The sequence below is a fragment of the Pogoniulus pusillus genome, chromosome 9, assembly GCF_015220805.1.
Source record: "Pogoniulus pusillus isolate bPogPus1 chromosome 9, bPogPus1.pri, whole genome shotgun sequence".
Lineage (NCBI taxonomy): Eukaryota > Metazoa > Chordata > Aves > Piciformes > Lybiidae > Pogoniulus > Pogoniulus pusillus.
In genome coordinates this window covers 17,303,212-17,324,354 of record NC_087272.1, presented here as the reverse complement: position 1 = coordinate 17,324,354, position 21,143 = coordinate 17,303,212, and the positions used below count along the sequence as shown (strand labels likewise).

The following is a 21,143-nucleotide window of genomic DNA, read 5'->3' as shown; positions in this document are numbered from 1 at the left end:
AAGTAGGCAGCCATCAAAATCCCTGTACTGGACTCAGTAAGTGTAGGGCAATCTCCATTAACAAGAGATAAGTTTAAGCCACTATTTTGTAGTAGTTGTGAGCAGACCTCTCCCTTTACCCTCCCGTGATTTCTGTGCAATCTCCAATAAGAAAGAACTGAAACCATCAGCAGACTGCGCGATGTAGTCCCTTGGGCCGCTGGGCTTCTGTGGAGTCCAGTCTTACCTTCAGGTGTTTGCAGTTGCATTTCTCTTATCTCCACTTGAATTTCTGTTCTGTTTTCTGAACAGCAGTTGAGGGTTGAGTTGGAATAACTTGCTAGTAAAAGTGATACCGAGAACTTTTGGGGTTTTGTTACTGTATAGATTCTCCAAAGAGAAATTCCTTGCAAGATGAAGATAAACAAATAAATCAGAAGTATCTTTATGAGTGGATAGTATATATGAACACCTTAGGAAAAGGAGAAGAAATTAATATTGACACATTTATTTTCTGTTTCTACTGTAGGCGTACAGGACCCACAGCATGAGAAGATAATTACTGTGACTACTAATGGAAGTATTCACAGCCCCAAGTTTCCACACGCATACCCACGCAATATTGTACTAGTGTGGAGATTAGTAGCAGTAGACGAAAATGTATGGATACAGCTTACTTTTGATGAAAGATTTGGGCTTGAGGACCCAGAAGATGACATTTGCAAGTAAGTCACTTTTCCTTTAACTTGGAGAATCAGAAGGGAGATGTGAGGGATGAAAGAAAATTGTACTTGAGTTTTGCAAAAGTGTGACAGCTGCCATGTCAATATATGAATAAAATGCATCTTTAAAGGTATTTATGATTTTCTTCTGCAATGCTAGATTGCCTGAAAGTGCTTGAAAGATTTGAGATCCTCGCATTTTTCCTTCTCTATTCAGTGCCTGGATCACGGATACATTATGATACAAAATTATGAAATACTTAATTTCTCTCTCTAATAAAAAAATTGACATCTGGGAAAATAGTGGTGGCAGAATGTTCAAGGAATGACTGTCTAATATTTGCAGAGAAAATTAGGGTAAGAAAGCTATCTGAATTCAGTTGCGTTTTGACAAATTTTTTAAGTTAGTTTTCCTATTTATTACTATATTTTTTAGTAGCTTTTATACACTTGATTCTGTCTTTCAGTTTTTATGATTAACTGACACTTCATTGTTTTTGTGTCTTGTATCAAATTTCAGTACAAATTTGATTAGAGTTTACTTTTGCACTTATCCTTGATTTGAGAGCTGAGGCTTGTGACAGACATTTTTCATAGTTCTGAAGGGAATAATTGTCAAGGCCATGTCAAATATGAATAAAATACTGAGTAATCTAAACATAGGATTGCTCAGATGAGTGCACTCCTGCACAAAAGTTGTTTTCTTGAAATGAAAAATTGGCTTACTTTTTTTCCGTGGAGGAAGGAAGTGAAAAGTGAAAGAAAGTCCAGGTAGAGTGACTCATTCATCCACTTGCAAGTAAAAAATAAAGATACAATATTTTTTAATATTGTAACTAGAATAACATTTTAATGGAAGTACATTTATTTTAAGCAAACAATGTGCTGAATACAAAAAGTACAGGTCAAATTAAGCAGTAATCAGTTGCTCATAATCTTCACTCAGTTGCAGTCTTATCACATTCGTGTTTACTCAGGGATAGCAGGAAATTTTATGAATGCCATTCCTGATACATGCACTTTTGAGGACAAACTGGGCTTTTTGGCTTGAAAGATGTGATCCTCTGAGAAACAGCTGTTTTATTGTCATAGCTAGAGTTCCTATGAAAGAGGAATTCAGTAACAAACTCCATAAAGGAGGAGAAAGTGTACTTGGTTTGTGAAGAACCTGTAAATAATTGACAGATTGAGGAAGTAACTAAACCACAGAGCATTTAATTATATAAAACAATTCTACACAGACTACTAAGTAAATTACCAGTTATCACAGTAATATCTATTTATAAACAAAGTCTCATGTTTCTTATCTCTTAGAGTTCCTAATAGAATTATTTAATCTTGTTTTCCAGTACCTTCAGCAGAAAAAGCTAAGCAGGCCATACTGCTTGTTGCTTCACTGTGTTTGTTCCATCTTGAAACACACAAATCAGTGCTGTTGCTGTAGAGTACTTGACAGTTTCTCCCAAAACAGTTTTATATGACAAAAGACAGAATAAAATGTGGCATGAAATGTAATATATTATAACTCTATACCTTAGGTCTGACCTGTGACTGACTGAAAACTAGGTGAAAACTGCAGCCTTGAAACTTTAGACATTTCTATGCAACAGTTTGAACCAGTATCTCTTTCCCTTCATACTCCGGTTTATGAGAGCATCTCATGAGCTCCCTGCAGTTGTCATTGCCACAATTTTGTTCTTCTACCTACTTCTGCTTGTTTTGTGCAGTGACAGAGCTTTCTCCATCATTGCTGTTGGCTGTTAACACCTTGTAGTGTCAGCTTATTGAGCTGATGAGAGAATATATTGGAGTAGATGAGTTTAAGATACTTAACAGATTTTAAATCTCATAATACTCCAAATATTGCTCACACATTGGAAAAGAAACAAAAACAAAAGCATATCCAGCTATGTAAGATTTTGTTTGCTTAACATAGTTCTGTAACAAGAAAACAATGGTAGTGGTAAGTGAAAAATGTCCTGGATATATCTTGAAGCTATGGCAGGTTTTTGTCTGTATCTGACTGAGCTGTCCTGCACACTTGGATTCCTTCAGAGGCTGTTCTGACATTTCAAGCTATTCTGTGAGGTCTTTTCATCTAGAAGGAAGATGACATTTTACAGATAAATTGAGATGCCAGTCTAGTCTCCAGGTATTTTTGTGAACCCAAGTCAGATTGATCTTGCATGGCTTTTTTTGCACTTCATTTTAACTTTCAGTTCAACTTAGACTATTTACTAAGGTATTACAGCTAATTCTGTACTTATGACCAGCCATCCTTATCCAGCTTCACATTGAACACCATTCATGTGCATAGTCCTAATTGTGCTGATTCCTAACAAGTCTTAACCATACATTCTGCCTATTTTGGAGATAAAGTTCAAATTATAGGACTTCTAGAATAAACTTTGGATACTTTGCTTGTATTTCTTCAGATTATTTTTGCCCTGCTTATGCAATTGTGATGTGATTGAAATTTGTTCAGTTCATCTCTGCATTGCTTAAAATACAGTTCATGATATTTTAAAAATATTTCTACTTTATCTGTGCTGCATCCTTTCTGTGGGCAAAATGTTAAAATCTGACTGTGTGTCCTTTACAAGGTGAACACAAACTCCATTTTACATGAGAGTTACACCCGTGAATGTATCCCAGAAGAGATTTAAATTGATTGGAAATACAGATATATAAATCCTTGCAATTTTGCACTAATTTCAACATTGTATACTTTGATTTCAATTGTGACTTGCAAAAGATAAAGGTTAGGGATAAAATATTATACCAGCAAATCAAGCAAACAGAAAAACAGGAGGCAGCCTCCTGGTTGCTTTTTGGAGTACTGTTCCAGATGATAGATCTGGCAGTGGATTTTCCTTATGTGAGGGAATTTCTAACTAAAAGGGACATAGAGGATTTACATTATACATGCCCACCCTTTCTGATGAAGGAGAAGATTTTATTTCTGCTGATCTGATACTAATAGATCATTATTTTCATGATGCTAGCTCCAAAGCACTGTTAATCATGAGGCTGTTAGAATTTTGTGCCTAACAGCATATGATGTCAGGGAGATGCTGTAACTCTTCTTGACCAGGAGGGACTGATGTTTGCTCAATTGTTGCTTGTCTGAATTTTTCTTTCCTGTTTCTTTGACCATATGCAACAATAACAGCTTTGTGACAAACTCCTCTGCGACAGGAGGACAGAGATTGAGCTTTCTTGTAGGAATATCATGAATTCTACAGATGCCTTTAAATGGCAGCCTGGTACCACAAGTAAGTTGTACATTGGAACATTACATCACAAAGCTGCAATAGGAAAAGAAAAAAAAAATCTTGTTTTAGAAGCATATGTCAAACTCACTGTCTTTCTGTGTACAGAATGGCTCTAGTTGTTCATCTTCATGCTGATTGTAGCTGCTCTTTCTAATCGTCAGGTAATTACAGTCTGGCTTTTATTGGACATAATAAAACACAGAAAAATGTGTCACAAATCCAAAGTGCAATTACTGTAGATAAGGTGATAAGGATAAAATACACAAGTAAAAGAATGTGGAACCAACCTATAATTAAATAATAGATACCTTTTGACCACCTTCTTCATATTAGGATAGCTGTACTCACTTCTTCAGTCCTCTGATAATTTCAGTTATGAACTATAGTTTGTTTTATTGTTTGTTTTGAGTTTTTTTGGGTGAGTGGGCAGGCAGGAGGGCATTAAGCAGTTGTATACAAGAGTTTGTTCATGTAGCTGTATAAGTGAAGTATTTACTTTGAAATAGTTCCCAAAGCTTCCCTAGTTAATGTGTGCAATATGTAGATCTTTTGCCTGAAAAAAATGAAGGCAGCTGTCAGTGATAACATGGGGTAAAATCTGTGTGATTAGTACTGTGACTTTTTTTTTTTCTTCTTCACATTAAAATAAACCCTTCACTCCTCATATCAGGAATGTTCTTCCTTTGAGGGTTCTTGGAATGATGGAAACCTACCTGCACTGATTTCACTGGCTCCCTTTTCACTTGTGAATGAACTGTGCCCAAGCTATTCTCTTTCATTCAAGGAACAGCAAGGTTCTGTAGCAGAAACTATAATCCAACTGGCTTCAGCAGTTTTGTGTGTGTCTAATGGATGTATTGTTAGGAGATTGTTGACAAGGGTGAAAAAAAAGAGCTGATTTGGCTCAGTCTGAGAAGGCTGAAACAAATTTATTAATAAGCAGTAAGGAGGTCTGTCTTTAGTGACTATGAAGAAGGAAAATATTTGCTTAGCTGTGAATTGTGTCAAATGCATACTATGCACTGATAGGTTATGGTAAGCACAATAAAAAGCTAAACATATTACCATGTAATTTTCTAAAGAGACCTTTCTGCGTCATACCAGACACAATGAGTAAATTAGACCACGTGGAGTTTCTTTTCTTGTGATTACTACAAATCTGGACATCTATTGTGTGGAATAAAATCTGGATGTGTAAATGCAACTCCTAAGTGCTTCATTAAAAAAGAGGACAACTACTTTGCTTCTGCTTGGCCCCCTTGTCATGGAAGCATCCTACAGCAGCAATAGAATATGTGCATGAAAGAATAATGTCAGCATATTTTGCTGTAGAGAGGTGACATTCCAGCCCACACCTCACTTCCTGGGAAGAAAAAATAGTATATTTGTTTTGATTTAGTGCATTACAGAGGCAAGCTTCACGTACATTTTAAGAACATACTAAGCTTTTGAGAGCAGTGAGTCTCTTATGAAGGTCTAGTTCCCAACAAAGTTGTTTTATGAAAAATGTATGGCCTGTCCTTACTGTCAGAGAGTCTCAAATGCTTCTCATGGACTGCTTGTCTGAGGTGAATGAAAGGACAGCTGGGCTACATGATGTTATCAGAAGGACATGTGGCACAAACTTGGGGACTATCACTGCAGTATTGACTTAGTTTTTCCTCCTTGCAGTAGATCACACAAAATTAACCAGGTTGGAAAAGACCTCCAAGATCATCAAGTCCAACCTATCACCTAACCCTTCTAATTAACTAAACCATGGCACTAAGTGCCTCATCCAGTCTCCTCTTAAACACTTCCAGGAATGGTGACTCCATCACCTCCCCAGGTAGCCCATTCCAATGAGCAATCACTCTTTCTGTGAAGAACTTCTTCCTAACATCCAGGCTAAACCTATCCTGATGCAGCTTGAGACTGTGTCCTCTTGTTCTGTCACTGGGTGCCTGAGAGAGGAGACCAACCCTTGCCTGGCTACAGCCTCCTTTTAGGTAATTTTAGAGAGCAGTAGAGTCTCCCTGAGCCTCCTCTTCTCCAGGCTGAACAACCCCAGCTCCCTCAGACCCTCCTTGTAGGGCTGTGCTTCGCCCCCTCGCCGGCCTTGTTGCCCTTCTCTGGACACATTCAAGCACCTCAACATCTTTGTTAAATTGCGGGGCCCAGAGCTGGACACAGTACTCAGGGTGTGGCCTAACCAATGCTGAGTACAGGGGCAGGATGACTTTCCATGTCATGCTGGCCACACTATTCCTGATATGGGCCAGGATGCCATTGGCCTTCTTAGCCACCTGGGCACACTGCTGGCTCTTGTTTAGTTGACTGTCGACCAGTACCCCCAGGTCCCTCTCTGCCTGGCTGCTCTCCAGCCACTTTGTCCCCAGCCTGTAGCTCTACATGGGGGTTGTTGAGGCCAAAGTGCGGAACCTGGCACTCGGAGTTGTTAAAACTCATGGTGTTAGACTCTGCCCATCTGTCCAGATCCCTCTGCAGAGCTCTCTTGCCCTCTTAACAGATCAACATACGCTCCTAACGTGGTGTCATCTGCAAACTTACTGGTGCTGGACTGTTACCAGAGGACACTGTGTATTTGACAAGTAATTCAAAATCTGTTTTCACAGCCCAGATCGGTGTTAGGAAAGTGATGGCTGATGAGTGGGCAGGTGACATAATCCCTTACTCCTGTTTCACACTAGAGAGTACACTTAGCGACTTAGAAAACATTTTAGGCTCCTTAAAATTCCTTCTGGTCCTCTTAAGCAAGCTGTTTGAATAATGTAAACTGTCTCCAATATAAAAATATTTTTGCAAATGGTCTTAATCCTGATGTGTTGCTTCTAAATTGTTTTATGTTACTGCAGTTGGCTGTGTTTCTAGTGGTGTAGACTAAAGTTATGTTCTTTGAAAACAAGTGTGGCACTGCTTGGGTCTCTCTTCTATCTAAGATACTCTAGGAGGAGGTGTTTTTGAAGGAGTTCCCCTCCTCTTGCTCAAACAGTTACCAAGTTAGGAGTAAATGTTTGCCATGTGGGGTCATAAAATCATACTGTGACCATCACCACCTGTGGTGGTTTGGGTGCTCCTCGCCCCCCCCCCCCACTTTGGAAATCACCCAGACCTAGTCTCAGCTGGCTCTGGAAATTTGAATGAAGCTTATATTTACAGCTCAGCACACTATACAAGCAGAGATTTACAGTATATGCAGTTATAGACAGAAATATACAAGGTAAAATATAATACAAAAACAAAACAGCCCTCCCAGAATCCTGAGTCCCCAGGAAGGGATCCCGACCGCCCTTCCACCTTCTCCCACCCTCTACCTTACCCCAGACATTGCCTTGTGCCCCAAGGTAGCATGGAGGGTCAGCCAGGGGGGTAGGAAGCAAGTAGATTAATCAGAGAGATGGAGGATGAGGTTAGAGAGAAATGCAGCCCACAGCCTGGACAAAGAGCAACTCCCTTATCTAAGTTTGGATTCTTGTTCTTACACATCTCAGTAAGCCTGTGAGTGAAGTAGACACCACCATTGTTTTTCTTTCGCAGCCTGTGACCTAATTATTTTCTCCAAAACATTCTAGCTGGCTTCAAACTAGCACACCACCTGAGCTCAGGGATGGAGACAGACCCTGTAACCATCTGCAGTTTTGATATGGCTCCCTTAAATCCTGACAGCAAGAGAAAAGCAAACTTTAAAGACAGGCCCAGCAACATAATCTAAAGTTACTGTGTGGTAGTGCCTAACTATTCCAGTTTGTGCATGGCACATACTTCTTCCCTGCTGTTTTCTGCAAGTCCAAGTATACTTAAGCCCATAGGCTTACCATCAGCTTTATAAGCAACTTTCTCCTGTCCATCAGCAGGATCAGCAGACATACCAACTATTCTGTTCCTAGCCAGACAACTGTTCTTCACTAGCTTTGTCCTTTTCTTTCTTGCCTCGCTAGATGCTGTAGTCATTTCTTTATGCAGATCATCAGCATTTTAGCAGAGTACGTTACTCACACGAAACTCTAGTTAGCATTACCAGCAAACGTTATCAGTAAAACAAATCAGTAACAGTCCTGTCTTGCACTTGATGGTGCTGCATCAGGATAAAATAGAAGTGAAATGTCATGCAATTAATATTGATCCATTTGCATCTGATTATCAGGATATCTGAGGAGTTGTGTGTGCATGAGAAACTGTAAAAAGGAAGATTACTTATAGCAAAAAAGGTTAGATGGTCATGTGGGAGTGTCCTAGGGGTTTTATAAGGTAAAATAAATACATCTTTTCATTTTCTGGCACTAACATGAGAAAGAGAGAGACCAGTAAAACCAGCAGCCATTATTACAAACTGTCGCCTGAGACTGGCCTTTGATTCATATGCTGTGGCTGGATTAAAAATAGGTTTCCATAATTTTATGACCATTAGCTTGTAACTAGGTAAACTGAAGTGAGAGGAAGCTCTTTACACTGTCAAAGTGGAAATTGATCTCCTGCTAAGGTTGGGAACACATGTTTTCTGCCTCATGTGGCGTTATGCAGCAGCTCAGTTACATTGTAGGGATTTTCACTTTCTGTTCAAGTAGCAATTTCTGGCCTGTCCTGAAGCAGGGTATTGAAATTCATGACAAATGATCTGCCTTGGGCTGGTAAATCCTGTGTGGTAGTGCAGTGGCCAAAAGACTATAAGTTATTTATCACTGGACTAAATAAATAAAGGTGGTTTTATTTAAATAATTATAGAGTCTCAGTTTCCACTGAGGCAGGCAGGAATGAGGGAAGAGGAAGTGACAAAACTACCATGTGCATAATGCTACCACATCATCAGAGGGTGTTTGAGAGGAAGGGATGCTGCCTGCACTGCCCTAGGTGGATCTTCATGTGCCAGAAATTCCCCTTAGGAATTTGTTTGGGGTTTTTTTGGCCAAAATATGCATTTGAATGTTGTTAGGAAATTGGTCAGCCAGTAGTTTTCATGTAGTTGGCTGGAGCCATCGCTGCATTCCAGGATATAAGGAGTATGCATAAATAAAAAGATACCATATGGGATACTAGAATAAATATTTAAAATGCAGGTTGTAGAAACATGATTATGGATTCACCAGGAACAGGAACAGATACATAGACCACTGTGAACAATGTGAGCAGACGAAGAAATTCTGTAGTGGACTAGAAAGAATACTTTACAACCTTGGCTGTTGATGTAAACTCCAAACTCCACTGGTATTTTTAGTTTTGTAGAAAGATACTGATCTGTACAGTAGGAAAATATGATATGTTATGATCACTGTAATTCCCAAGGGAAAATATGCCAGACTTTACAGAGAAGTACTGGGGAAAATTTGCTAAGGCAGGACTTGGGGAAACCATCTTCTTCCATTCTTACCTCTGCTTTTGATCTGCAGGATTATAGTGTTTCTTTCTATAAGATTCTTACTCAAGTGCTTGGAATAATGTATCAAGAGAAGTTACACCAGTGTAAATTAGTTCATAGCAGAGGCTACAGGCTGGGACTGAGTTCTGTGGTTGCAATATTACTGAAAACATTTATTTACAAGTTTTATTCCTATTAGCAGTTTAATAGATGCTTAAATGATTACACAGTTATCAGAATTGTTTTGCTTTAAAGCCTGAAGTAAGTTTATCAGTGTACCTGATTTACAGTTCCTCTGGTAAAGTTAGTGTCCTTCTGTCCCCACAAGGCACAAGTTACTTTGAACTACAGGATATTCATGTGCTTAAGGTGGAGATGCTTAGTGTTTATCAATGTGCCTCAATGCCAGCGGTGATGATTTATTTCCTAGATGTCTGTGCTGATTTTATAGTAGTCAGACAAAAGATATGTTTTCAGCAATGCTCAGTTTGGCAAGCAAAGTAAACTTTGATACAAAGAAGAGTTTGGGGGACAAGAGTGAAGAAATGTGTTTATCTTTCTTATTTTTACATGCATTGCTTTGACTCTGGTTCACCATGTGAGAAAAGCTACTATACAAAACATCTACGTTTCAGCTGCATGTGATGCAGATCCACAGGAAATGGTAGACTGTAGAGCAGTAATTCAACAGTTAATTTCTACACTGCACAACCAGTACATCCTTTTCTTTTCATGAAAAGTTTTCAAGTGTTTGTAGAGTAGTATTTGGGGGTTTGAACTCTGGCTTGGGTTTCCCTTTCACTTGCAGTTGTGTATTTGTGATCAAAGTTGTTTACAGTGAATGAAGGGAAAGGAAATTGAAACACAAGATTTTTTTTTCCATGTACACACAATAATGAGGTAGAAATGCAATAATAAGGTAAGAATAAAGAGGATTGTGTAGTTGTGTTAGAATAGCCTCAGGCTGCTACTAATCAGCGTGGGGAAAGATTAAGTAGGGAGAACCATGGCAACCATGTAACATTTGTGAATGAATCTGTGTTTCCATAAGGCAATTGCTAATGTACAGTACTGCATATTCTAAAATACATGTATTTAAAGTAGGTTGGCACAGAAACTACAATCTCTATTTGGTGAATGGCAGTTAGAAATGTTCTGTTTATACCTTGAGTATCTTTATTTCATGGAAAATGTAGACATAGAAGGATACTTGGAGATTTTATGCTCATTTTCTGTTGCTGGAAATGATGTTTGTATATAATTAAACATCATTTTCTGAGTACAAAACCTGACCTCATCAGTTATTTATTTGGATTATATCTGGGTATGCAGTTTCTTTCCAGTGACTGTTAAAACACAGTGTGTGTAGGATCATAGGTACTGCCATGGAAATTTATTTGATGTCAGATCTTTACTGTTCCATCATATTTTCCCTGTATACTGATACATCAAGCATGGTATAAACCTTAGAATGTAACTCTTTTTTAATTGTGGATAGTCTGTAATGATATCCAGAGGAGTTCTCTCTTGTAATAGAAGGCAATGCCAAGTCCTCCTGAAGGAGAGGAATGTTAGGGTAAAATTACCCATGCTCTGAGTCCCAGGAAGCAGATGGCTCTGGGTAACTTTCTGCAGAAATGCCTATTGGAAAGGCAAAATCCAGAGGCAATATTTTAAATAGTGAAAATTTTATATCAGTCAGTTTTCAAAAACCAGCATTGCTCCAATATCCTGACTTCACTGTGACTCAAAGCAGCCTGAGTCAAATAATTCTGATAGCGCTGTCTAAACATTTACCCCTTGTGGGGTATTTGCTGTTGCTGCGCACAGGGTCACCATTTCAGCCAAGGTGCCCTCTCCCTTCTGTTCTTCTAGAACATATAGCAAATAATCTGCTACCTGGCTGGCAAGTTGCTTGATTAACAGCTAAATGTTCCTGGTGTGCACTGCTAGTGGTTTGTAATGAACCTTGTATCTACTGAGCTCAATGAGGGACTGTACTGAATGGGCCAGTCTTTCCCAGTCTGACCATACAAATATAAAACAGTAGGATGTAAGTTAGTGCAGATGAAAGACAAAGGAATTCATTAAGTAGCCATTATGAAGCTTGCAAACTTGGGTGGTAGGTGGTTGTAATACCTGGCCTTAGTGGAAGGGGGAAAAAAAAAACCCAGAAGTGAGATTTCCTCTTACATTAATTGAAAAGTATTGCACAATTGCCTGCAGTTTCAAAATTACACAGAAATTAAATTGGTAGTAATGACTTCCATCTCAGGTGATGTGCCTTTGGTCTTCATGTCTGGATCTTGGAGGAAAACTTGATGTAGTCTCAATGAGAAGGGCAGTATTCATAGAAAAGAAAGAAGTTCTCCACCTATTGAATGAATGATGCAGTAGGCTCTTCTTTTGGCAAATATGTTGCTGCATCTGTGGAGCTGCCTGAAACCCACTTATTTCTCTAATCTAGCATGCCACTGTCTCCCTTCTGCCTTCTTCCTTCTTGACATTGGTTCATTTTCTCTCTGCCTCTTGTCAGAAGCTTTGCCTTCCCCTTGTCCTGTCATGTAGTTTTGCTGGAGACTGCCTAGCATGTTGACCTGTGGAGAATAACAAGGCTGGTTAAACAGATTGGATCTGCCATTAGATACTGTGGACTGAAGTGCCTTGGTTGTGCTCCAGTGCTCACTTTTCCACTCAGATAAATGTGAATCTGCCCACTGGAGCATTACTGGAGAGCTGGATTTATTGGAAAATGCCTCCTGACTCTATTGCAAGGGAGGCTGACAAGCTTTGAAAAAAAAAATTCTTTAAGCTAAACGTTTGGCCTTTCTTTCCTCTATATTTAAAGATAGTGTTTATTTCACAAAGAGCAGAATGATTACTTACAGATGTGATTTAAAAGTGAGCTAAGTGGTAAAGACTATGTAAAGTGTCGCCAGTATCCTTCCAGTTTTAGCTATGCAAATATGCCATTAAATCAAATTATGGAAACCAAAAATTTCAAGATTGATATACTTCATTCACTAAAAATAAAGTTATTTCAATTGGAGGTAGAAGAGAGAAATTTTCTTTAGAATGATGATGGTGTTAAAATTTTGCTGACAAAAGTTTTTTTCCATGGTGACATTTTTTAGTAATTTCCAGTGTTTCCATAATGGAAGCTATCTGAATACAAACCATCTAACTTCTATTCAATAACAGTTTGGTGAGTTGCTAATGGACCTGGAATACTTTTGTTCTGTACCTGGGGTAGGTATTTTGGTGTGCTATACCGAAGTATAGTACACCAGGAAGATCTTGAAATTTCAGGTACTTTAAACCAGGATGCTGTCCAAAAAAAAATACAGGGATTGTTACCAACTTCCTATTTTGTTATTCAAAAAGATAGGTTCTCATCAAAGGGAGAAGGAAAAGTACTTTACCTTTTGCAGCCTGCTTTAGTGGATGTACCATATTTTTATTGACCACATATCAATGGAAAGGCCCAAAGTCACTGATACTACAAAGTGCTTTTCCCTATGAATTTCTGCTTCTTTCATTCATTGATACATTTGTGGAATTCTGAAGACAGAGAGAAGCCACAAAAGGGTCACAAAACTGTAAGCCAAGGTAAGCAATCTGTCAGACTGTGTTTAGCAAATGACAGTGTAAACCACAGAGAAAACACAGAAAGGAGAGGAAGACCTGTTCTCTTGGAAAATATATTTTCTGGTTAGAAAGATTTACATTGCTTCCTTGCCATTTTCCAATAAATTGTCTTTGTTAAGGTTACTAATTCGATCCAGTCTCAGGCACAAAGGCCATATGGAATAGGAATTCAACAACAGGTGTAATGGAAGGCATTGCAGGTATCATAGAATCATAGAGTCAACCAGGCTGGAAGAGACCTCCAAGATCATCCGGTCCAACCTATCACCCAGCCCTATCCAATCAGCTAGACCATGGCACTAAGTGCCTCATCCAGTCTTTTCTTCAGCACCTCCAGTGACGGTGACTCCACCACCTCCCTGGGCAGCCCATTCCAATGCCAATCACTCTCTCTGGGAAGAACTTCCTCCTAACATCCAGCCTGTACTTCCCCCAGCACAACTTGAGACTGGCATCCTTAATCCCAAGGCAGGAGATTGGGCTACCTCTTTGTCATAAATTTTACTTAGTAACATTTGAATAATGTATTGAACATAGATGCAGTACCAGAGCATTTCTTTAGTCCTTATCAGAGGATTGTGGTTTTGTCTTTGTAACATTAGTAACGGACAGGAAGATTATTTGATTACAAATGACAGATTGTTTACAAATACCACATACAAAGATCTAGGAGAACAGGAATAAATATAGAAGAAACACCCCATCGAACAGTGTTATCCAGATCTGCCATGTGTGTCAGAAAGCTGAGTTTTATTTTATTTCACAACAGCTATTTCCCTGTATTTTAGCTTTTAATCTAATGGATTCATAGATTGATAGACTCGTAGACGACCAGGTTGGAAGGGACCTCAAAGATCATCTAGTCCAACCTTTCAGGGAAAATAGCACCTGTGTCAAGCTGGACCCAGCACTGTTTCATTGTGGGCCTTGAAACTCTGTAGTGTAGGGGAATCTACCACCACCCTTGGGAATTTATTCCAATGTCTAATAGTTTGAATGGTGAGTTTTTTTTCTGGCATCCAGTCCAAATCTTTGCAGTAGCAAAGTGCCTGTATTGGAAATCATTATCATTTATGTTAATGGTCTAGAATTTAAACTGTAGAATTTGAGGTTCTTCTTTACTTCAAAGGTGTCAGGAGACCAAAGGATACAATAGAAATTGCCCTGCAGGATTTGTAGAGGCACTAAATGCCTGTGCTGTATCTGACCTCCATGACATCTTAAGCCTGTCAATGAATGTAATGATTAACTTCTTCACTCCTTACAAATCAGGAAAGTAGATAATAGTTTCATATTCTTAACTAAGATCATGACCTGATCTCTAAAAAAATAAAATAAACCAATGCTGGAAGTGCATTTGATCAATGTGTTGAGCCCTGATGGCTTAGTAAAATTATATTTCCTTTGTAATAAGTTATATACATGATCATAAAGTAAAAATAAGAACAATATTTGGGGTGAGAAAATGATGGTGATAAAGCAGTTAGTATCAGAAGTTTAACAAAGATTTAAAACCGAGATATTTGGCAGTAATGGACTTTGAACATAGTTAACGACTATATTCATTGCATTCATTTTTAATTAAGTGGGCAAAAATACTGGTTCTCTAAATGCAGATAATAAATGTGCAAGTCAGTCTTGCACAAACGGGCAACACAAGAATTTATTGCCTGCTGTCGAACTAGGGAACTGGGAATCATTATAAAGATTAGCTTTACTGAAAAAAAAATCCAGAAAAAGCTTTAGTAGAAAATGTTTACAAGGTAATATTTTGCACATGAAGTATTGCTAGGCGTATTTGGTGGAGTGTGTATGTGGTTTTAAAATAGGAGTATTTTCTATCAAGAGAGGAGGAACTGTTTGTACCCTTTAAAAGGACTCAGTGCCAGTTTACCCATTTAGACTTACATGAGATGTATTTAGTATATGACTGTGCATGTAAGAGAACATAAAAACATCAGAAACCTTGAAACTTCCTCAGAAGTGCGTTTTGCTTGTGGTTTAAAAGTAGAATGATGACTTGGGAAGCTACAGCTGTGAACTTCCAGTGCTTACTGTGCTTACACAACACGCTTTCACCTTCCCGAACACCCAGGCCAGGCTGCCACTGGGGCTCAGAAGGTTTTGTGCTTCAGTGGGAGAAATCCAACTGAAATCAGCTTAGTGTTTATTCTGTCAGTGGGCAGCTGGGGAACTGACATGAAACAGGTTAAAGCGCTGAAACCAGATCTAACGTCCAGAGCAGTGGCTTTCAATGTTTTTATGAGTTGGGAACCCCCTAAACATTCCCAGGGAAAGTGAGGACCTTTGTGTGGCATATTGAAATGAAGCTTATTGATGACAATTGACTGATGTTTCTTAATTAACCATTCATGAATCTATTTGAAGTTGTTCAGAGATCTCCAGACCTCACATTACATACCAGTGAAACTAAATAATGTGTTTCATTCCCTCAAAGCCCCCATGCCATATCTCTCTTGTCCAATAATGCCAAAATATCAGATTCTTTCTGACATAACAGTATATCTGGGTCTTTACTCAACAAATCTCTCACTGGAATGTACTCAAAATGTGCTTCCAGGTTTCCCTAAGCCACCTCAACCTTCAGGAGCTTAGTCATCACTGATATTACAAGAGACCTTGAACTTTCACTGGTGACATGCAGTGCACTGCTGGCCATACCGCAGCATGAATCAGTGTGCCACACTTAGGTGATTTCACTCTTTTTTCTCTGACATTTTTCTGCCCAATTCCTTGTGCTGTAATTGCTCACCATAAAAGAAGCAAATAAAACCATACTCATAAGTCTTTTCAAAATGCTAACTCTGCTTTTATGTTTTAACCTTACTGCATGATTTAACTATGCATTTAAGCTAGTAGCAACTTGAAAGCTAAGTTTGAGATAGCTGGTTTTGGTACCATACTTTTAGCACTAAAAGCCAAAAAAATAATGCAAACTGTAGAGTCAGTTTATTTATGAAAGAAGAAAGTTTATAGAAATTTTATCAATAAATATTTGGTTTTCTTTTCTGTTCAGGTATGACTTTGTAGAAGTTGAAGAGCCTAGTGATGGCACTGTTTTAGGGCGCTGGTGTGGTTCCAGTAGTGTGCCAAGCAGACAAATCTCCAAGGGCAACCAGATCAGAATAAGATTTGTGTCTGATGAATATTTTCCTTCTGAACCTGGATTCTGCATCCATTATACACTTCTTATGCCAGTAAGTAATATACTTCGGATGGGAACGTTTCAGGAGAGCAAAATCTTTGAAGTGGTAGCTCAAAATAATCTTTTAACAGCTTAAAAATAATTACTGTTTATTTCCTGATGATAACAGGCAATCTGTCTTCCAGAATTGTACATTTTATTTCTGTTTTTTAACTAACTCAGTGTTCTTGTGGTTCTTCTTGGATGACTTTGAATTGGGAAGTTGTAGGCCTGGTTCTTTGCGTGGAAACTTAATAAGATATTTGCATTCCTAGTACAGTTCGGCAGAAAAAATAAAATGAAAGCTTTGAGAAGTAATAAAATCAGCCTAAGAATCAGCTGTGTGACATTGAAAGAGTATTGGGAAGTTACAAAGAAAATTGCAGAAATTAATGTTTGTGTTAGTCAACTGCTATTAGACATACATGGAAAAAAATGTTATACCTAGTTCGAAACCAGAAAAGTTCTTGTGCTTCTGGATTCCTTCATTCTAGCGACAAAGGAGACAATGCATAATACTCATTTTCCACTGCATTTTCTCAGGAAACATCATACTTTTTCTTGAAAGTTGCTTAATGCTTGGGAATTTCAAGTATTAAAAGAGAGTAATTGTCTACAGTATGACTATTTTCACCATCAACATGTTTCTGTTACCTTTTCTCACCAAATGATGGGTCTGTGATAGCAAAACAATGTTCATAGGGCTTTGTGAACATTATGAGGTAATATTCTGAAACATTAGAATGGAGCAGAACAGAGGTTGACTTCTTGTGGAATAGGTCTTCCATACTTCAAGAGAGTAAGCAGTATTTTTCTTAAATTCCTCATAATTCACTCTGTGAGTCTCCTGAGTACTCTTGTGGTCTGTGGTATTCTGTTTGGTGGAAAATATCTGCAAGCTTAATAACGTAGCAATCAAACACATCCGTGCTGTAACCCCACTGACATGTGTTTCACACAATGCCTTTGGCTTGGCTTACTGCTTTTGCCATTTTTGCCAGTTCTCCCCATTTGCAAAACTTTTGTTGGTGAGAAGCAGCAAAGGAGAGTTCCATGTATCTTTTCAACAATACATAATCATCTGTGTAATACATTCATCACTGATCATGATGATGTCAGTGGTGTAGTAGTATGTGCATGAATATGTATCTACATATATATATACACGTATGTATGTTATTTTCTGTTGTTTTCTTGTAAGTATTTTTAAATATTTAAGCCTAACTAAGAAGTATTCCTAAAGTGATTGAATGTTTGATCTGCATATATGATTCTACTGTGAGTCAGACCCTTTTGTTAGGAGAATAGTCTGACTCGATAATCACGACATTTGAAATTAAATCAAATGTCAATCAGTCTCCAAACCAGTTTGAAACATGTTAAGGTTTAAACTTGTGTGCACCTGAGGGCAGACTGTAATTAGTATGTTTACCTTTAGAAAATGGTGGAAGGATCCACAAATAGATAAGTTTGTGGGTGAATGCCAGATTTTGTTGTTGCAGCTCTTTTGTTACATCCTGTCTACTACACAGGTATCCAATTTCTGTCTGATCCAATTTCTGTGGAGTAGATGAGAGAAGGCCATCTGAAAATACCAGAGTGCCTGTATAATGGTCTTTATGCCATGCTGTGCAGATGAACTGAGTTTATTCCTTCACATTCGATGGGGATAACTGGTTATGACATTTAAACTATCAATACTTGAAGAACAATTAATTGAATCTTCAAAATATTTGCATCACTTAGTAGACAAAACTGACTGAGATCATAGAACGCCTTTTTAGTTCCCTACTTTTCTCTGTTAACAAAGCTCTTACAGCATAAGAAATGTGCATGCAAACTGTTTTAGCAACTAAGAGTGCTCTCTCTCACATACATGACAGGCAAGAGCAGATGCCTTCATGTCAGAGGAATTCAGAACTTGCCACAAAATGTGGAGTATGAAAAGTGTTTATCAGCTTGTGAGAGTGAATTGACATCTCTCTTTTAAAGAAAGAGTCATCAGCTTTTTCTTTAAAAAGTGTGTCTTAAGCAATGCAAAATACAATTTCACATTTCAGACTTCAGGTTGTAAGTGAAATCTGTTACAGAATGTCAGGATTGAAATGGCTTTTTGTACCTAAAGCAATCGAAAACTGCTGGCAAAAATGACATTTTTCTTTAAAACTGAACTGTCATCTCATTCATCACTGCAAGGAAAATTAAAATATGCAGCCCCTGCTCCTCCCACATTCCTGCCAGCTGTAGGAATGAGTGCAAATTTTAAGTATTTCTTGTAACTGATCCACTTGAATGAGCTGGTCCTAAACAGTTAAATACTTTATTTTTTCTCCTCATTTTTTTTTTGACAGGAGTGGGGGTGGGTAGATGCCTTGTAGACTAGCAATGAGAGATTGTTTGGGAAGAAATGAAGCAAAACTGAAATAAAACAGTGCAAGCTTGTTTCTGTATTTGAAGGCCACACACAGAGAGGGGCACCGGACACATTTTCAGGTCTTTTAAAGAGCAAGAAAAATGACTTTGTTTAAATGTGCTGTAATTTATTGGGATTTTTTGGTGTCTTTTTTTTAACCTTGTGTATTATATTTCAAACGGACTTTTCACATGACAAGTATGAGAAGAAAGGCTATGGATCTGATTAGTTCTAAGATGTAGTCACTCAAAAGGACTTGCAGCAGTTCCAGTGTTAATAGATGCAATGTAATTTTCTAGGAAGGTCAATGATGGGGTTGTAAGGCATTGCAGAAAAGCAATGCATGTACTGTATACAAGCAGAATGCTATCCAAGGAAAACTAAAGTTTTCTTCAGGTTCTAGCTACTTGCAGTTTAGTAGTTTGAATTTCTTTCATTTTAAATTGGGTACCCTGTGTACTTCTATCTTCACTTTCCTTCTCTCTGTTCCATAGTTGTGAGTTAATTTTGTCTGGAGTACCATAAAGTGGAAGGAAGCATTGAAAAGGCTTACTCTTACTAAGAATTTTGTGTTATTTCAAAGTTAGTATCCTCCTTTCTGCACAGCTGTTATTTTTAGTCACTCTTTTCATGCTCTGTCTTGTCACTTTGTGCTTACTGCTGAGCTGCTTTATTCACTAAAGGTTCTTAGTGATTGTTCTGCGTTTTGACTGCTCAGCTATGCATTTATTAAAAGTCATGTTTCTGGCAGCACTTTAGCACCTACTCTCTCTTAGAACTTTATTGCAAAACCTAATTAATATTTGATTTCCTTTATCACTTGCCTCCATTTACAGCTGATATTCATATACTAGCCACATGTAATTGAGGGAAATGTTATAAATTCAGATATGTTTGGACTTCAGTCTTTCTAGTGACTTCTTTAGTTTAAATTGTGTCAGTTATAAGTTTGGTGGAGAAAACTTCATGTAATAAAGTCCATTGTTGCTTGGGGGAGTAGATGAATAGGATACTTGATGCCTGAGGTGCCATTAAGGAATGCATGACTGATTGCCAAAGTAGTTATTAATTATTCAAGGCGCTCAGAACAAAGCAGTTAAAGTTGAAGCTGATGGTGACTCTATTCCCCTTCTTTTTTTGGCATATGGTAGCATGTAATTTGTCATCAAAGATCATGCCAAAGACTTTTGCAAAGAACAGACTTAACTATGCAAGTGCAGATGAAGAGGAAAATCCAAGAATCTGCTTAAAGACTGGCTTGGTTTCAGAGTGACTTGACAGGTGTTACGTGCTTTTGGTGCACTACCTGTATGGCCACCTGGATTTCAATCTAGGAGATTTGGTTTTTTTCCCTCTTTTGATACAGAGATTCTGTTAATAGTCCTCTTACTATAAAGAGTAACAAAGATTAAATTTGATATTGTGCAGATAATCTTTTTAGGACTATTTAGTAGCCATTTCTTTTTTTCATCCAAACTGGCTAAGCCAGGAGAGATAGTAATGTGGAAAATCTAATCTGCATTAATGATGAGAGGAAGACACTACAGGGTACAAGGGGAAGGTAAACTGTGGTGAATTACCAGCCTTGGGCGTTACCTTGGCAGTTGCCTTTGATACTCTTTTTTTCATTCAACTTGACATAATGTTTACACTTGCTAAAAACAAGGGAACACATCACTAATTAAAACAAATTTAAACAATTGTGTTATGTACTCCTAAGTATATTCTTGAAGTTCTTGTTATGAGAGTGTATCTTATAGTGAAACACAATTATATATCAAGACTAAAGATCTAAACCCAAGCAAATGTCTTTCGTTGCATTTTAACAGCAGAGTTTGGAGGACATTTTGATTTTGAGTCTTTTGTTCAATGAGATAGCATTCTGCCAGCTGATAAACCTTTTTTCAAGAGTTTTTGAGGTTTGGATTGGGTTTTTTTGTTGTTATAGTTCGTTTTGTTTGGTTTTTTTTATTGAGGTCATTCAAGAGGGAATGGTTTAGGTCTAACCAGAGAAATTATAGAAGAAATTAGCAAAAGAATAATACTGCCTCTTTGCAGCAATTAAGTATATTAGCCTAGATATGTTATTCATTACTGTTATAAACAGTTCTTTGCAAGTGAATGAAGATCAGATCAAGCTGTTCAGTTAGCAGTAATACATTAAAGCATGTAAATTGTATTATGCATACTGGCATGGGAATTTGGGAAATTTATTATTTGTCAGAGTTAACAGTAATGGCAAGTTTCTAAGCCCTCCAATTGCCTTCCTAGCTTCCCAAATTTTTTCTAGCCTAGGATCCTGCAACCGTAGTGGTCAGAAATGGATAGTAGGGAGCATTGGAGGGTGTCAAACAGATGTGATTCTTCACCCTTCCTGTACTCCGTCACTCAGTAGCTATTTTCTGTAGAAGAGGGGAATTCCATGAGCCTGTGTGCTTTGTCCATTTAGTAAGCTGTAACAGATCTTCCTTGCAAATAGCTGTCCATGCACCCCTTGAACCCAGGTCAACTTCATGGTTTCACAAGACACTGCTAAAATCAGACTATG

General features: G+C 38.1%; 1 protein-coding gene across 2 annotated transcripts in view; it reads left to right on the top strand.

The window, feature by feature from the left end:
* The window catches only part of PDGFC (platelet derived growth factor C), a 121,713-nt gene that overhangs the window by 70,086 nt on the left and 30,484 nt on the right, over positions 1 to 21,143 (top strand). For both annotated transcript variants that reach the window (XM_064148707.1, XM_064148706.1), the window contains 2 exons: positions 509 to 704; positions 16,015 to 16,195. In XM_064148707.1, the coding sequence (XP_064004777.1) occupies positions 509 to 704; positions 16,015 to 16,195 (377 nt within the window). The remainder of the gene's footprint in view (positions 1 to 508; positions 705 to 16,014; positions 16,196 to 21,143) is intronic.